The sequence below is a fragment of the Felis catus genome, chromosome E1, assembly GCF_018350175.1.
Source record: "Felis catus isolate Fca126 chromosome E1, F.catus_Fca126_mat1.0, whole genome shotgun sequence".
NCBI lineage: Eukaryota > Metazoa > Chordata > Mammalia > Carnivora > Felidae > Felis > Felis catus.
The window spans coordinates 1,566,894-1,585,833 of NC_058381.1; the positions used below are offsets into that span (position 1 = coordinate 1,566,894).

The 18,940-nt window shown below is 47.4% G+C and overlaps 1 protein-coding gene, 1 long non-coding RNA gene and 1 other non-coding gene across 5 annotated transcripts in view; 1 reads left to right on the plus strand and 2 right to left on the minus strand.

Annotated features, from left to right (window-relative positions):
* Positions 1–8,185, minus strand: part of RABEP1 (rabaptin, RAB GTPase binding effector protein 1) — a 102,185-nt gene extending 94,000 nt beyond the window's left edge. For 2 of the 3 annotated variants that reach the window (XM_045044490.1, XM_023244630.2), the window contains exon 1: positions 7,940–8,185. In XM_045044490.1, coding sequence (XP_044900425.1) covers positions 7,940–7,973 — 34 coding nt within the window. In that variant the 5' untranslated portion in view covers positions 7,974–8,185. The remainder of the gene's footprint in view (positions 1–7,939) is intronic. The other variant, XM_023244631.2, reaches the window with a different exon arrangement.
* Positions 8,186–10,106: 1,921 nt separating this feature from the next.
* LOC109494097 lies at positions 10,107–12,274 on the minus strand. The gene is made up of 2 exons (XR_002148675.2): positions 11,724–12,274; positions 10,107–11,106 (listed from the first exon to the last, which is right to left on the minus strand). It is a non-coding gene; the product is annotated as an uncharacterized LOC109494097 (long non-coding RNA).
* A 2,650-nt stretch (positions 12,275–14,924) lies between these two features.
* Positions 14,925–15,009, plus strand: TRNAR-UCG. The gene has a single exon. It is a non-coding gene; the product is annotated as a tRNA-Arg (tRNA).
* The last annotated feature ends 3,931 nt before the right edge of the window (positions 15,010–18,940 follow it).

Below are 18,940 nucleotides of genomic sequence, written 5' to 3' on the forward strand. Positions count from 1 at the left end.
AATGCTGTAAATGAATAAAAGCTCCATTATTGTAATAGCACATTGTCCTTTGACTTTCTTGCAACGAAAACCTATAGCTCATGTGTATTCTATGGCAAACAGTGCGCTGGGGACAGCACCATCAGCCAGACAAAATGCCCTTTCCACATGGAGTCTGTATTCACCACCAGACTTCCAGTCCATAATGAAAGGAGCATTTCTATTTTGTTGTAATATTCACAACACCATGCCAGCCATGCATTAAGCAGAAACAGTAAAATATTTATTTAAAGAATGAAAGTATTAAGGAAAAGGGAATGATACTGGGAAAGTCTCATGCCTTTTACCTATAATCAAGTTACATCAATTATAGGATTCTGCTCAGGCAACATCATGAGGCATATAGACAGAATTCATTCTGCGTAAACAGAAGCAGTAACCAGAAGACAGCCCCACTCGCCCCCTAAATCCCAGTACTGGCTCTGCTACGAGGCAGGTCACGTCCCTCTCTTTAGTCCTCACTTCCTGGTCTGTAACATTAGGGAAGACAACTAGCCGTTAGGACTCCTCTCAGGAAGACGGCTCTGTATCTACTACTCCCTACAGGCAAAACACATCCAGAGAACATCAGGCGCCACCACAAGTCATTACCAACGGACATCTGTCACAAAGATCAACAAAAGAATGTCAGGCATTACAAATGCACCAAAAAGAATAAAATACCTAAGGGCACCCGGGTAGCTCAGTCAGTTCGGCTCAGGTCATGATCTCGCGGTTCATGGGTTCGAGCCCTGCGTCAGGCTCTGTGCTGACAGCTCAGAGCCTCTGATTCTGTGTCTCCCTCTCTCTCTCCCCCTCCCCCACTCATGCTCTGTCTCTCTGTGTCTCAGATATAAACATTAAAAAAATTTTTAGTAAGTAAACAAATACTTTAATAAATTTTTAAATAAGATACCTGGGAATAAACTTAATGAAAGAGGTGAAAGACCCCTATAAACTATAAAACACCGATGAAAGAAATTGAGGATGACATAAACAAATGGAAAGACATTCATGCTCATAGACTGGATGAATACCCTTAAAACGCCCATACTTCCTAAAGCAATCTACAGATTCAATGCAATGCCCATCAAAATACCAACAGCATTTTTCACAGAACTAGAATAATGCTGAAATTTGTATGGAATCACAAAAGACCCCAAACAGCCCAAGCAATCTTGAGAAAGAAAAGCAAAGCTAGAGGCATCAAAATCCCTACTTCAAGCTATACAACAAAGCTCTAGCATCAAAACAGTATGGTCCTGGCACAGAAACAGACACACAGGTCAAGGGAATAGAGAGCCCAGAAATAAACCCATGCTTGTATGGTCAATTAATCTATGAAAGAAGAGGCAAGAATATACAATGGGGAAAAGACAGTCTCTTCGATAAATGGTGTTGGGAAAACTGGACACCTACACACGAAAGAATGAAACTGGACCATTTTCTTACACCATACACAAAAATAAACTCAAAACGGATTAAGGACTTAAATGTGAGACCTGAAGTCATAAAAATCCTGGAAGAGACTACAAGCAGTAATTTCCCGACATCAGACACAGCAACATTTTTCTAGATGTGTCTCCGGAACCAAGGGAAACAAAAGCAAAAACCATTAGGAGTACATCAAAATAAAAAGCTTTTGCACAGCCAAGGAAACCAACAAAACAAAAAGGCAACCTAGTGAACGGGAGGAGATACTTGCAAATGATATATCCAATAAGGGTTACTATCTAAAATACATAAAGAACTTCTACAACTTACCACCAAAAGAACAAACAATTCAATTAAAAAATGGGCGGAGGGGCACCTGGGTGGCTCTGTTGGTTAAGCATCCAACTCTTGCTTTTGGCTCAGGTCATGATCTCACGGTTCGTGAGACAGGGCCCCATGTCAGGCTCCACGCTGTCAGTGTGGAGCCTGCTTTGGATTCTCTCTCTCCCCCTCTCTCTCTCCCTCAAAATACACTTACAAAAAGGGGGAAAAAAGGGGGGGGGGGCAGAAGACCTGAATAGACATTTCTCCAAAGAAGACATCCAGATGGCCAACAGACACATGAAAAGATGTTCAACATCACTAATATTAGGGAATGCAAATCAAAACCAAATGAGCTATCACCTTACACCTGCCAGAATGGCTAGAATCAAAAAGACAAGAAATAACAAGTGTTGACAACAATGTAGAGAAAAAAGAACCTTCTGCACTGTCGGTGGGAATGCAAACTAGTGCAGCCGCTCTGGAAAACAGTATGGAGGTTCCTCGAATAATTAAAAATAGAAATACCATATCATCCAGTAATCCCTGTACTGGCTACCCACCCTAAGAGAACAAAAACACTAATTCAAAAGCATATGTGTACCCCTATGCTTCCTGCAGCATTATTTACAATACCTAAAATATGGAAGCAGCCCAAGTGTGTTCACTGACAGATGGACAGATAAAGATGTAGCACATATGCGTGTATACACACACACACACACACACACACACAAAATGGAATTTTATGGAGCCATAAAAAAGAACGGGCTCTTGCCATTTGTGACAATATGGATGGACCCAAAAAGTATTATGCTAAGTGAAATAAGTCAGAGAAAAACAAATACGGTATGATTTTACTTATATGTAAAATCCTAAAAAACAAATGACTAAAGTAACAAAAAGCAGAGACCAACCCATGAATGAGAACTAATGGCTGCCAGATGGGCTGGGGGCAAAATGGGTGGAGGGCAGAGGGAGGTCCAGGCTTCCAGGTGTGGAATGAATAAGCCATGGGGACAAGAGTTTCAGCATGGGAACAGTCCGTGGTGCTGCAAAAGTGTCATGTGGTGACCGACGGGATCACTTGTGATCATAGCATCATGTACAGACTTACCAGATCCCCGTGCTGGACACCTGATCTAATGTAACACTGTATACTACCCACACTTCCATTTTTTTTTTTTTACAAAAAAATTCTGTAAAGACACCTTCCAGTGCCTGAAAGGCAACACAAGTTTAGGCTGATACAATTGGCGGGGGGGGGGGGGGGGGGGGGGGGGGGCTCAGGTTATCCAATGAGGAAAAAGAACAAAGATACCTCCCTGCAGACCTCTTCTTGTTGGTGGTAGCAGCTTCGTCTCTGATCCAACAGAGAAGGACCTTCTACCGCTAGGCCCCTCCTCAGTTCACATTAGCGGCCCCCACCCCCGCCCACTCCCTCAGGAGATCAGAATCCTTGAGAGAACTGTGGCTCTCGAATTCATTTCTGTAACCACCCCCGCACATTACCTGCCACAGCTGTATCACACAAATATGTTTACTAAATACTCCTCTGAAGACGAAACTCAATTTAATGATTATACCAAAAAAGCACATCAAATTTCACTGCATAAAGACCTAGTGTAAGATGTAGTCACAAGATTTTAGAAAGCAGAACCCTTAAGATTCAAAGGCAGTTCTGTCCACAGGGAGCCAGGTAAGACACACAAATTAAAGAATATCACACAATTCTGGACGTGTGTGTGTTGGGATGTTGGAGTATTAAGACAGTGGGGCTAACTCAGAGCTTCTGTGTTTTGGTGGATCAAGTACCTGCAAGTTTAGTAGTTGGGAGACTCATGAAGTTATAACAAACAAATTTATGAATTAGTGAATAATGGATGTTAAAAAAATTGGAAGAAAAATAAAATTAGATCCCTATGTCACATCAAAAATAAATTCCAGATGCAGGTGGCTTCCCCCGGCAAGCCAGAAGTGGATTTCCAGTAAGTCCTGCAGACGTGGCCTCCCAGAGGGCCAACAGAGTCTGGATCTGAGTTCTGGGAGTGGCCTCTTAAAGATTTATTCCTTCCCTGGGTGCTCTGCCTCAGCCTAGAGGCACTGACTGCTCCATACACCTGCTATTCCTATATTCTTTACAATTTTCTTTTCCTCTTAGGTAATCTCCTATTACTTAATTCTTTATACTAAGCCTCATCACCTTCTTCCTAGATGAATGCCTCCCTTTACTGCCCATCTAGCAGCCTGAGAGGTTTTTTAAAACCTAAGTCATATCACATCACTCGTCTGCTCCAAACTTTCAATGGTCCCCATCGTGAAAACCAATCAATGCTTCTAGGGCCTACAAGATGTGCCTCCACCCCATGACCTCATGTCCTGGGCTCTCCTCTCCCCTCCTCCCCCACCCCCACGTCCCCCCATAACTTCATTCTGGCCACACCGACCTCCAGGCCCTTCCCCAGACATGCCAGACACACCCTTCCTCAAGACATTGGCAAAAACTGATCCCTCTGTCTGGAACCCTCTTCCTCCAGACAGCCTCACAGCTGACACCTCTACCTCCTTCAAGGCTCTGCTCCAACATCATCTCCTCAATAAGGCTCTGACCACCCTAACCCTAACCTATTTAAAACCCACCCGTCCCCCTTCCTTTCACACTATTTTTTTTCTTCCACAGCATTTACCACCTGACCATCCATACTATTTGCTTACATTTGTTTAGTATCTGTCTCCCCACACTAAGACAGGGTCAGTTATGATCTGTGTTGCCCACTAATGCATTCCAAATACCCAGAACTGTGCCTGGCAAGTACCACACACTCGTATTTGTGGAATATATAGTTTTACACTGGTCTGTGGGATTATCTAGTCAAGGGGCCTCTGATTCACTGCCAAGGAGCAGGGACTGGTTTGGTTTTGTTCACCACTGAATTTCCTAGAACCTAATGCAGAGCTCAGCAAAAACTAGGTACGCAAACATTTGTTAATTGAAGAATATCATCTTTTTTTTTTTTTTTTTATCTATCAGAAGATACACATTTAAAATGACAGTGGCATTACCCAGGGCTGGTAAGAGTGTAAAGGAAATCCAATCTCTCATATTGCTGGCAGGCATGTAAATGATGCCTTTTTTGAGAGCAAGCTAGCAATAGCTATTAAAATTTAAACCACTCAGAGCTCTTATCCTTGAATTCAGTAATCTTACAGAAGTAAAAGAGTACCTGAAAAACAGGTACAAGATTATCTACTGCAGCACCGTTTATAAAATAATGAAAAACTTGAAAGCTATCTACTTGTCCATCAGTAGAAAAACCGGCAAATAACTCATGCACGGTACACGCGTGGGATGAAACACTCCTGAACAAGAGTGAAGCAGATCCAGAACACTGACCCCAGAAAGTAGTCTGTGATCCAGCGAACTGACCAGAGGGCCCAGGCATCAGATGGGCTGGATTTGAATCCGCCCCCACCCCTCTCCCCGCCACATCCTAGCTATAGGTAACTCTAGGCACTTTTAACTTCTTTGTGCTTCAGCTTCCTCACCAATAAAATAGGAAAAACAGTAACATTATAGCAGCAGTAGCCATCTCCCTGGTAGGAAGATCTCCTGAGATAAAGCACTCAGTACTTACAGCACAGGACACAGCCACAGAACCATCTACAAATACATTTTAAATACAGCTAACATTTATTAAGTGAGACAGACAAGTTGCAGACCTATATATGGACAGCCTGTCCACCTCAGTGGCAAATTTAGCATGTCTGTGTAACTACAGGAAAAAAGTCAAGAAGGAAAAACAATAGTGGTGACTTCTGGGAGATGGGAGGAGACCTAGTTTTTCTTAATACGCATACTTTTTTAATGGAGGAATTTTACAAGGCAGTGTTTTTAAATAAAAAATCAGAGCAAATGTATCTACGATGTAGTTTAACTTTGATTTTAAAATACTAAAATCTGAAAATGTGTACATTGTATATAGTCTTTGAATTCTCGAGATAAAATGGGATAATTAAATGTACATGAAATTTCTTTGGCTACTAAAATCACCTTGATTCTAAGTGAATAAACTAAGATGCACCAGCAAAAAAAAAACAAAAAAAAACAAAATACCTTTTCAATAAATTTACAAGGAATTAAAAAGCTTTTAAAAAGTTACATTTCATCCTATGAATTTACGCATAAATCAGTTATTTTCTTCATCTACTGTATTCTCATGGAAACCAAAGATCTGTCAACAAATGAAAACAAACAGTATCAACCAAAAGACAGCTGTTTCTAAAATGAGACAGGCAAGATTAAAGTAAAAAACTAAACAGTGATCTTTTACTGGCAATTCAACACAGAAGAATTCTGCATGTATTTTTAAAACTCAGCAGGGCTAAGACATTCGAGTGTGCCGAAAGCTAACGTGTTAAGAAGTGACCTATATTAAGTTCGGCCAAAGAGAAAAATTAAATCCCCAAGATGAACTTCTAAGAAGACGTTGACACAAAGCACTCGAAAATACTGAATTGTCTCTCCTTCTGCACACAGTGGCTGTGGCTGCTCACTTACCACACTAATTGAAAATAAATATGGCAATCTACACACACTAAATCCCACCCCAGAGTCACAGGATTTGAAAAACAGGGAATAAACCTGTACTAAGAATAGCAAGGATACAAGACTTCCTAGAGCTAATTTTTCCTACCCTCCTTCAAGTGCTTAGTCATTTCTGCCTATTTACAAGGAAGACCGTTTCCCATCTTTAAAAGAGGAGAGAATTTTTATTCCAGGCAGTGGTGTCACCTGAGCTGCCCCAGACATTTATTTCCATGCAACTCCGGGGAAGGTTGCGGCCAGCTAAGCATACCTACCCCTCCAGATCAGAACCAGAAGCGACTGGAGCTCTCGGTATTCCGCCTCCGTCAGCAGTAACAAAGAGGGGTTTGTGGAAAAGCAGTTTTCCTCCCTGACACCAAATGCAAAAGGTGAGAAGTGCGGCCTGACCACATGGCAGCTTGCCTCCCGAGTGCGAGTGCCCACCAGAGATGCCTCCCGTCTCTCCCACAGAAACGGAATGCACATCAACTCCATAGGCAACTAACAAAACCTAACACCAAAGGCCAACAGGCTCCAGAGCACACTTCCATGAGAGCAGCTAGCCTTAAAATCTGATAACATTGTTTCGGGCTCCCCGAAGGCAAGAACAAAGACTCCGTTTTCCACGAACGAACCGGCTTTTTACATAGACAACCCCAAGCAAAGGCAAAGTTTATTAAGCACCTACTGTGCGCCCAGCGCCACACGGCCAGCATCACTGCTGACACGGAAACTGCTAGGCACACACGCCCACTGCAGGAACACACATGAAAGAACTTCCTCACCTAGACACTTGGCCAAGGGCCCAGCACACGGTCTCCAAACACAACTCCAGGCGGTAAAACCCGGGACGAGGTGGTCGAGCTCTAAAGTCTTGAGCTCAGCCCACGTCCCAGAAGATCAGTAAGGGCTCTGACAACCCAGCTTGGATGACCTAGGATTTTTTTTTGGGGGGGGGGGGGGGGGAATCTCTCTCCTTCCAAGAGGGCAAGGGCTATAAAAGACCCGTTTCCCCGACTCGCACATTCCAACACCACCGTCCTCATTATTCCCGAATGCCCCCGCAAGGATGCTGCTGGCCTGGCGCACACGCAGGTGGCCGTCTTCGCGGAGAAAGTGCAAAGGCACGCGTTAGCCTCTCTTGATGAGCAAGCCGAAGGTCAAAGAGGCTAAATGTGCCCAGACCCGTCGGGGAGGGGGGTTGGGCTGGGGGGGGGAGGGGAAGAGGAGGGTCCGGGTCCTGCAGACCCCCAGGTCCCCGGCACTTACCATCAGGCCGCACCGCCCCTCCGGGAACGCCACCCGGCCCGCGGCGGGGGCGCGCGCGGGGAGGGCCCTGAGCGGGGCGTCCCGTCGGCTCCCGCAGCCCAGGCCCCGCCGGCCGCAGCCTCCCCGCCGCGCGGCCCACGTGCCGGGCCCTCCCCGCGCCCGCCGCCCCCGCGCGCGCGCCCCCGCCGCCCCCGCGCGCGCGCCCGCCTCGCCCCGCGGGGCCCCGGGCCCGCGCGCGCCCCCCGCCGCCCGAGTCCCCCCGCGCCGCGGGGCAGGCCGCGCCCGCCGCGCCGGCCATGGTGGGCGCCTCACCGTCGGGCTGAGGAGCCGGGCCCGGCTGCGCCATGGCCGGGCGGCGGCCTCGGGGAGCGGGGCGGGCGGGCGGCCGGCGTCCCGGGCTCCCGCGGGGCTCAGCTGGCGGAGGAGGCGTCGACCGAGCCGCCGCCGCCGCCGCCCAGGGAGGAACCGCTAAGGCTGGAGCCGCCGGCGCCGCCACAGCCGCGGGCAGAGACGGACCCGAGCGCCGACCTCCGCCTCCTCATCCTGACAGCGGGAAATAAGCAGTGCGCAGGCGCGGGAGGGACGGGCGGCACGTGACGTCGCCCGAGGGGAGGGGCGGGGCCTCGCGCGGAGGAGCGGGCGGGAGGAGGGAGGAGGGCTAGAGGGGCGCAGAAAGGATGGAGGGACCGAGGGGCCGTGGGGCTGTGGAGGGGAGGGGGGGTGGTGCTCGCAGTCCGCCGCCCCAGCACAGAGGAAAGGCCGAGCGAGGAGGCCGGGTGGCCAAGTGAGTGCAAATCCAGCCTCTACCCCTTGTAGCTGTGTGACCTTGGGCGAGTCACTTCACCTCCCTGAACCTCACAAGGGCTCATCTGGGTGATGGCCGAGGAAGGCTTCAATGAAAGAAAGTGTGAGGAACTGTTTCTGGCGTACTTGGTATTGAGCACCTGTGTGCCAGGTGACTTACAGGGACCAGGTACTGTGATAGATGATGGGGACACAGCCAAACTCAGTCCCCGTGCTCATCGGGCCGGGAGAGGAGAGGTGATGTGCAGACAGTACCGCCCTTACACGCGACTGGAGAGCCTGCCCGAGGCCCTGTCTGGACACAGTCCTCCCACAGGGTGCAGGGAACATGCCCACCTTCCACATGTGCCCCCCCCTTCAGGACCAAGTTCTGGGAGCCTGTGACCTCAGAATCCCCCCCCCAAATGGCTGGAGGCTGTGGCCTCTTCCTGGGTCCATCCTCTCCAGGGCAGAGACGGCGGCGTGTGTCCAAGTAGCTAAGCAGCAGCTGTATTTGTAGGAGGTGGCACACCAACCAGACATTTGAGGTGCAGTGTAGACAAAGGGGGCCAAGGGCCAACAGTCCAGCCCCGCCAGGGCTCCCCTTACCACCTCAGTTAAGTGCATGGATCTCAGGACTTCTGGAATTCTGAATCCCTGGTCTTCCCCATCACCGAAGATGCGCATTTGTCAAGGTAGAATAGAATATATTAAGGTTAACAGGTGGAATGATGTGTAATTTTAAATAATTTTAGGTGGACGTGTAGCATCTGTTTGTACTTTTGTCCCAAATTCTGCTAGCATTAGGGGAGGACCTAAATACAGACTTGAGTTTTTTGAGCAGTTAATATCCTCAGATGGCTGGTGTGTCTTGGAGAGAGCAAGCAGGATCATTTCCCCTGCCCACTCCCCCCAAATGTCTTCTGTCCAGGATAGGGCAGCCCAGTGCATCCTCTATCTTGTGATGACTAACACGAGGTAGGGGCCATAAAGATAGCAGATGCTGATGTCCTCTCTAGAAGGGACTCTTTCCAGGGAGTGAGAGGCATCTTTATTGCTATTGATAATCTGAGGCTTGAAGCCAGGCCCTCAAGATCAAGGTCACTCAGAAATGGTCAGGCTGCTGGTTTGGACACCCAGAGCTCCCCATGCCAAGCAAGTGTTTAAAAAAGCAATTTTGCAATCAGTTGGGAGCACACAATCAGATAAGAGCAGGTGTACGTTTTTGTACTTTTACGTAAATCCCAAGACTCAGCAATTCCACCCATAGGTATATATTCTAGAGAAAACTAGTGTGTGCTCAAAGCCTTTATTAAGTGTAAAAGGCATGATTCCTCTATTCTGAAAGAAGCCAAGAGACAAGATGTAAACACATGAAATAATTACTTATCAATTACATTGCACATGTGCCCCAAGAGACACATACAAGAATATTCAAGCTGGCATAGCTTAAATTTTTTTTAATCTTTATTTATTTTTGAGAGAGAGAGAGAGAGAGAGAGAGAGAGAGAGAGAGAGAGAGAGAGTAGGCTCTGAGCTGTCAACACAGAGCCCAATTCAGGGCTCGAACTCAAACCCTGAGTTCACGGCCTGAGCTGAAATCGGACGTTTACCTGACTGTGCACCCAGGTGCCCATCAAAGTGGCATAGTTTATAATACAATAAACAACTAAATAACCCAAATGTTCACCAACAGTAGGATAAATAAATTTTAAAATATTCATACAGTGGAATACTCTACAGCAACAATAACGAACAAACTACCCTTACATATTCAACATAGATGGATCTCAAATAGTTTTGAGGAAAAGCAAACTGTAAAGCAATACAATACAGCATGATCCCATTTATATATAGTTCCCAAACAGGCAAAACTAAACATTACGCATACATAGTAAACTAAGCACAGGAAGAAAGCAAGTATCAGAGAAATCATAACAACGGTCCCTGAACCAGGGACGGAGGGTCATATAATGAAGAGCCCATGAAAGCTTGCCTTCTAAGGTGACGGCTACATGATATTTCTTAACTTGGGTCCATTTAAACTAATTACAAACACGAGACACAGATGTAGTTTAGGTGAGAAAGATTGCAGGATATTTGCTTAAAATACAAGCTTCAAGTGAGCAAATTTGATGCAACTGTTTTTGCGCTGCACTAATAGAGTCACAGAGTGTAGATGATAGGAGGTGAAACCTGTCCCGCACTTTGCCCCGCTCGGGTCACCTCCGCAGGGGTTGGCTGTGTTTGTTCTGGGCACCGCTTTTTTGCAGGGGGGACACTGGCCAGCTGGAGTGGGTGGAACTCCAGGGAACGAAGAACCTAAAAATGATCCTGTGCAAAGTTCACAGGGTATCAGAGACAGGTACTCTGGGGGAGGGGGGGCGAGGGGGAGGGAGTGTGGGAACAAAGATGACCTGGGACATGAAGCTGTCCTTAAATCCCGGAGAACAGCGGGAACATGTGTGATGTGTGTCCAACGATTGCAGACTTCAACTCAACCCAAAGAGGAACTTTTTCTCCACAAGAGCGAACCAGGGAGAGAAGGGGCTACCTTTCGAGGAGTGAGCTCCTCGTCACAACAAGTATGCAGGTGGAGGTGGCTGGCAATTGGTCCGAGGTGCCCGACAAGGATTCCTGCCCCAGTTAGGGGATGAGATGAGGCCATCGTTACAGTCCTCTTGAGCCTTGGGATGCTATAATAACAATGACAACAGTAAGTTTGCTGCATTTTAAAGTTTACTAGGTGCTTTCCCATGTATTGTGTCATTTTACTGCACAGCAACCCACAAGGTGGACAACAGGCACAGAGGAGATAAGCCAAATGTTCCCAGATAAATTCCGTTTCAAAATTCTATCCTGTGCAGACATGGCTATCAGACCAGCTAAGAGCACTCAGTGGTGTTGGGGTTCTCTCTCTCCGCGACCCAGATTCTCAAGGGCAGGAAGGAACCAGGGAGTAAGGTCAAGGCACCATACTTCTCTGTCCTTTGATGAAGGTTATGGGGAAAGGACAGGAACCAAGGGGACTCCCCCAGGGGCGCTGTCTGTATCCAGACACCTGGAGACTTGGGGAGTCCCAACCTGGGTGCTGGCTTCCTCACTAAGAGCGCCCAGGAAGAGCTCACAGGCACCGTCATGTCCTCAGCCACAATCCCCCCGCCTGGTCTCCCTGATTACCCCTTGGTCCAGCCGCCTGCCCAAGAGCAGCAACCTTCCCCTCCCGGGACCTGGAGTGGGAAGATGGTGATGGGTAATCCTTCCTCCAATCCTGCCTCGCCCCATCCCTCCCCAGGGAGAGAAGTGTACCTACCACGGAGAGCACCGCAACCGAGGGACGACCTCCCTCCTCACACTCTCACGAGACGCAAGCTGCTGTCCAGGGAAGAACTCCAGGCTTGGAATCAGAAGACACAGATTAGCTCCTGACCCAGAATGCACTACTTTGACCGCTTTGAGCCCCTGTTGACCTAGCTCAAAGGGGGAAAATAGAGCAGCCTCGCGGTGCATCAGGATGGCTAAAGAGAGAAAGCAGCCAATGCCTCACGCGTTAGTTTCTCTGCAAACGTCTGCTTCCACCTCTCAGTCTCCCCGCTCCTTCCTTTTCCCTGGGTCAGAAGTTTCCATCCTGGTGATGAGGGATCCCTGGACCCTAGTAGTCGGTCAGTGAAGGTATTCCTAGAAATCCAGGGCAGAAATTTCCAATGTTTTCAAAGCTTAACGGAACCATCCCACTCTACATAAGGCCCTAAAGGCTAAAATGTCAAGTTTCTCGGGGCGCCTGGGTGGGCTCAAGTGGGTTAAGCATCCGACTTGGTTTTGGCTCAGGTCATGAGCTCACAGTTTGTGGGTTTGAGCCCCACATCGGGCTCTGCAGTGGCTGTGCTGGGCCTGCTTGGGGTCCTCTCTCCCTGTCTCTCTGCCCCTCCCCAGCTTGTGCTTGCGCTCTCTCTCTCTAAATAAATAGGGACGCCCGGGTGGCTCAGTCGGTTGAGCCTCCGACTTCGGCTCAGGTCGTGATCTCAAAGTTCATGAGTTTGAGCCCTGCGTCAGGCTCTGTGCTGACCGCTCAGAGCCTGGAGCATGCTTTGGATTCTGTGTCTCCCTCTCTCGGCCCCTTCCCCACTCATACTCTGTCTCTCTTCGTCTCTCAAAAAATGAGTAAACATTAAAAAAATTTTTTTTAATAAATACATTTAAAATTTCAATTAATTAGGCATCAAGTTTATTTGCTTTGGACAGAAGTTATACCACATTGCTTATCTGATGCTGATTAGACATTCTTATTTCAGTTTTGTTTTAGTTTTTTCTTTTTTTGAATATTTATTTTTCGAGAGAGTGAGTCAGTGTGAGCGGGGGAGAGTCAGAGAAGCCGAAGCAGGCTCCAGGCTCTGAGCTGTCAGCCCAGAGCCCGATTCGGGGCTCGAACTTGTGGGCCAGGAGATCACGATCTGAGCCAAAGCCGGACGCCTAACCCACCGAGCCACCCAGGCACCCCTCTTTTTAAAATTTTTTTTTCCAACGTTTTTATTTATTTTTGGGACAGAGAGAGACAGAGCATGAACGGGGGAGGGGCAGAGAGAGAGGGAGACACAGAATCGGAAACAGGCTCCAGGCTCTGAGCCATCAGCCCAGAGCCTGACGCGGGGCTCGAACTCACGGACCGTGAGATCGTGACCTGGCTGAAGTCGGATGCTTAACCGACTGCGCCACCCAGGCGCCCCAGGTACCCCTCTTATTCCAGTTTTATATTAGCTGTTGATTAATGATCTAGAGGGATCCATTATTACTTAATATACATAGTTTGCCAGATAGACAAGCACCTTTAGATCTGATGGGTGCTCCTGACTCTTAGAATTCCCCGTTTATAATATCAACCCCACAGTGGCAGGACTGCCTGGAAAGAAAAGTAGCTGATGTCTACTAAGGCGTTCCACGGGCCAGGCACTGGGCAAAGTGCTTTACCCTTGTATCGGCTCATCTAATCTCCTTAAGAACCTTACAATGGGGACAGGAGGAGAGCAGAGGTGAGAAATATCGACAACTCATTTGATAGATGATGGGACCAAAGAAGTTAACCGATCCAAGGTCACAGAGCTAGTAAGTGATAGAGCTGGGAATGAGACCCGAGTTCGGGTCCAATGTCCACACGGGTAACTCCCATGTTACTCTGCCAACTGGCTACATGTCCCTTTCTCCCATCGGGGGAAATTGTCAAGTCCCAGAAAAGTTATTTTCTTTTTTCTATTTTTTTTTTGTTCATTTTTGAGAGACAGAGCGTGAGCGAGGGAGGGGCAGAGAGAGAGGGAGACACAGAATCCCAAGCAGGCTCCAGGCTCTGAGCTGTCGGCACAGAGAGCCCGACGTGGGGCTCCAACTCGCAAACCCCAAGATCGTGACCTGAGCTGAAGTCGGATGCTTAACCGACTGAGCCACCCAGACGCCCCAAGGCACGCAGTTATTTTTAATGTTGTATGTCTACGGCCTAACGTAACAAGTGCTCAGCATGTACTTATCGAGCGAATGAATGGATAAGCAAATGAATAACACGAGGAATATATGGAGGAAATAATAATGAATCCTTGGTGGCGAGACCTACAATCTGCAGATTAAATCTGTGTGATTTAATTCATCTGCTTCTCAATTCTTATTGGGTTACAAACCATAATTTTAATTATTACTAATAATTCCCACTGCTTAACTGAGCACCTAGTATGTACTAGAGACTTTTACCTGTATTATGTCAACGATCCTCTTAACAGCTCTTTCTTGTAGATTCCATTTCTTATCCCAGGGCTCAGAGAGGTTGAATGGCCCAAGTCACACAGCAAATGGGAGAACCAGTACTCCAATCCAAGTCGGCCTGACTGCAAAGCTTATGCCTTTTCGCTGCCGGGGCTGGCTAACCGTGTCTCAGGTATCACCAAGTACCGCACACTTCTATGCCGTTGTCAACTAAATTCATTTGTAGAATTTTTAACACTAACTCTAGAAGTTATTTTGCTTTTTGCTTCTTGTATCCTTTTTTCAAATTACTCCAGGAAAATTCTAATTTTTTTTTTAATACAGACAAAGCGAAAGTACCCCCTCAACCCCTCCCTGCAACACGCAAGAAATTCCACACTCCTCCCCAAGGCGAACTACTGGGATCAGTTTCATATGAATCCTTTCAGACGGTTTTCTCTGCACTTATCCGCATGCAGAGACAGGTGTCCCTGTTCCATGTTCCTCACATAGATAAGAGCACATTGCACACAGGATTCTCAAGTTACCCTTCTCCTTACTTCTTTTAGCTCTCACATAATTTTCCATTTTGGTAAATGGAGTCAATTACAATTTTTCCTTACTTACAAGCATTGCTGCAAGGAACACACATTCCTACTTTAGGCATTTACGTGAGTGGTTATCCAGAAGTCTTATCTACCTACTTGGAATTACCAGATCAAAAGTCATGAATGCTTTTTGTTATAACAGAGGCTGACACATTACTCTCAAAAAGCCTCATGCCTGGGGCGCCTGGCTGGCTCAGTCGGTTGAGCGTCTGACTTCGGCTCAGGTCATGATCTCGCGGTTCGTGGGTTCGAGCCCCGTGTCGGGCTCTGTCTGGCTCGGAGCCTGGAGCCTGCTTCGGATTCTGTGTCTCCCTCTCCCTCTGCCCCTCTCCTGCTCACGCTCCGTCTCTGCTCTCAAAAATGAATACACGTTAAAAAAAATTTTTTTTTGGAAAAGAAATGAATGCCAAGACACATCGCTAAGTGGGAAAGAAAGCAGAAGTCAAAGAGTATATAGCGTGTGCCACATTTCGTTTAAGAAGTGGGGAGGGGCGCCTGGATGGCTCCCTTGGTGGACTGTGCGACTCTTGATCTCGGGGTCATGAGTTCTAGCCCCAGGTTGGAGGTGGAGATTATTTTAAAATAAAATCTTTTTTTTTTTAAATGGAGAAAGAAGCCTATATATTCTGTATTTCCTAATTTTTACTACAGTCTTATTGAAATATAATTCACAGAACATGAAACTCATCATCTTAAAGTATACACGTCAGTGGTATTCAGTACACTCACGAGGATATGCAACCATCACCACGGTCAATTCTAGAGCGTCAGCACCAGAAGCGGTCCCATACCCGCCAGAGTGACCCCCTATTCTCTTCTCCCTCCGGTGCCGGGCAAACACTTACCTGCTTTCCGTGTATGTGGATTTTCCCGTTCTGGACACTTCATATAAGCGGACTCGTAGATACGTGATCTTTTGTGTCTGGCTTCCTTCGCTAAGCATAATGTTTCCGAGATTCATTCGTGTTGTAGCCTGTGTCGATGTTTTGGTTCCTTCTGTGGCTCACTAGGATTCTCTTGTGGGTACGGCACGTTTTGTTTATCCATTCATCAATTCAGGAACATTTGGGGTATTTCCATGGAACGCTGCTGTGAATATTCATGTACAAGTTGTATAGACACATGTTTTCATATCATTTCATGTAACAATGACTGAAGTCACTGGGTCCTGCAGTAACCCTGTGTTTAGCGTTTTGAGAAACGGTCAGACTGTCTTCCAAAGAGGGACACCATTTTACAATGAACTGTACAAGAAATGAGGGTTCCAAATTTCCCGCGTCTTTGCCAACCCTTGTTACTTATTTTCTCTTTCTTTTTTAATTTCAGCCACCCTATTGGGGTGGGGTGGAAGCTTAGTGAGGCTTGGAATGGCATTTCCCTGCTGGCTAAAGATACTGAACATCTTTTCACGTGTTTACGAACCATTTGTGTATCTTCTTGGGAGAAACGTCTCTTCGGCTCCTTTTCCCATTTTTTTAAATTGGGTTATTTTGCGGGGCGCCTGGGTGGCGCAGTCGGTTAAGCGTCCGACTTCAGCCAGGTCACGATCTCGCGGTCCGTGAGTTCGAGCCCCGCGTCGGGCTCTGGGCTGATGGCTCAGAGCCTGGAGCCTGTTTCTGATTCTGTGTCTCCCTCTCTCTCTGCCCCTCCCCCGTTCATGCTCTGTCTCTCTCTGTCCCAAAAATAAATAAACGTTGAAAAAAAAATTTGAAAGAAAGAAAGAAAGAAAGAAAGAAAGAAAAGAAAGAAAGAAAGAAGAAAGAAAGAAAGAATAGGGTGCCTGGGTGGCTCAGTCGGTTAAGGGTCTGACATCAGCTCAGGTCATGATCTCGCGGTTCGGGAGTTCAAGCCCCACGTCAGGCTCTGTGCTGACAGCTCAGAGCCTGGAGCCTGCTTCCCATTCTGTGTCTCCCTCTCTCTCTGCCCCTCCCCAGTTCATGCTCTGTCTCTCTCTGTCCCAAAAATAAATAAACATTAAAAAAATATTTTTTTAAATATAAATAAATATGCACGTACCTAGTGACAACAATCCCACTGTTGGGAACCTTTCTACTCAAATAAAAATACTAACATAAAAGAATATCCCTACCAGTACAAGCAAGTTTATTGTGAATTGTTCACAGTAGGGTGAAAATAGTGAACAACTAGAGTGGCTATGAATAGGAATATTTTTACTGAATGAAATAAGATGATAAAAATGATAGGTGACGTTTAATGAGAATTTACCATGTGCTGGAGATTCTCGAAAAACTTAGAAAAAAGACACAGAGTAAAAAGCAAGCTGAGAGATGAATGAAAATGTGGAAAGGACACAGGGGCAACTTACAGTGACTCACACTGGCTGACCGGTGACAACGCGGGCACCAAGATGAACAATGGTGGGGGCGCCTGGGTGGCTCAGTCGGTTGAGCCTCTGACTTCGGCTCAGGTCATGATCTCACAGTTCGTGGTTCAAGCCCCGCGTCGGGCTCTGTGCTGACAGCTCGGAGCCCGGAGTCTGCTTCGGATTCTGTGTCTCCCTCTCTCTCTCTGCCCCTCCCCCGTTCATGCTCTGTCTCTCTCTGTCTCAAAAATAAATAAACATTTAAAAAAATAAACATGAATCTAAATCAAACAATTAGAGACAGGTGGGCAAGGGGTTCTTAACCGTAGTACTACTGACGTTTCAGGCTGGATAATTTCTTTTTTTAATGTTTATTTTTGAGAGAGAGAGAGAGAGAGAGCACAAGTCGGGGAAGGGCAGAGAGAGAGGGAGACACAGAGTCCGAAGCGGGCTCCAGGCTCCAAGCTGTCAGCACAGAGCCTGATGCGGGGCTCAAACCCACAGACTGTGAGATCATGACCTGAGCCAAAGTCGGAGGCTTAACGGACTGAGCCACTCAGGCGCCCCTGGATACTTTATTGTAGGGACACTCCTAGACATCGTAGGATATTTGGAAGTGCGTCTGGCCCCTCCCCGTCACATGCCAGTAGAACATTGCTGTAGACTGGATGTGTCTCCCCAAAATGCATATGTTTATGTCCTAATCCCCAGGGTGGTAACATTAGGAGGCAGGGGCCTCTGGACGTGACTAGGTCAGGAGTGCAGAGCCCTCACGAATGAGATTAGTGTCCTTTATAAACGTTCCCTCTGCCTTTCCCCATCTGAGCTTATAGCAAAACAACAGCCCTCTGTGGGCCGGGAAGCGGACCCTCGACAGACACTGAACCTGTTGGCCACAGCTTGGACTTTCCAGCCTCCAGAACCGTGAGGAAGAAATTTCTGTTTTTGTAAGCCACCTGTCTCAACAGCCTATGTTATTTTGCCAGAGCAATCCAAAAGAACTAACCTACGCCTCCCCAGCTGTGACCCAAAATGTCCCCAGATATTACCAAATTTTCCCCTAGGGGGCAAAATCACACCAACTGAGAAATGCATTCTACAAGAGTGAGTTGTTCAAGTCAACCTTGGGCGGCAGGGCAGGGGGGTGGGGGGGGCAGGGGCAGAGGCAGGGGAGGAGTTGTCTGCTTTGCAGTGAAAGAGGTATTCAGGTCCAAATGTAATAGAAAAACCTTAACTGGATCTTGGATTTAAAAGAAAGACTTTGGGGCGCCTGGGTGGCGCAGTCGGTGAAGCGTCCGACTTCAGCCAGGTCACGATCTCGCGGTCCGTGAGTTCGAGCCCCGCGTCGGGCTCTGGGCTGATGGCTCAGAGCCTGGAGCCTGTTTCCGATTCTGTGTCTCCCTCTCTCTCTGCCCCTCCCCCGTTCATGCTCTCTCTCTGTCCCAAAAATAAATAAAAAACGTTGAAGAAGAAAAAAAATTTTTAAAAGAAAGACTTTGGGGCGCCTGGGTGGCTCAGTCGGTTGAGCGTCCGACTCTTGATTTCTGCTCAGGTCATGATCCCAGGGTTGTGGGATCGAGCCCCGCATGAGGTTCCGAGCTCAGTGTGATGCCTGCTTGGGATTCTCTCCCTTCCTGTTCCCTCCTCCCACTCTCTGTCTCTAAAATAAATTTCAACTTTTTTTTAACTTAATTTATTCTTTAATCTACATCGAAATTAGCGTACAGTTCAACAATGACTTCAGGGGTAGATTCCTTAATGCCCCTCCCCCATTTAGCCATCCCCCCTCCCACAACCCCTCGCATAACCCTCAGTTTGTTCTCCATATTTGTGAGTCTCTTATGTTTTGTCCCCCTCCCTGTTTTTATATTATTT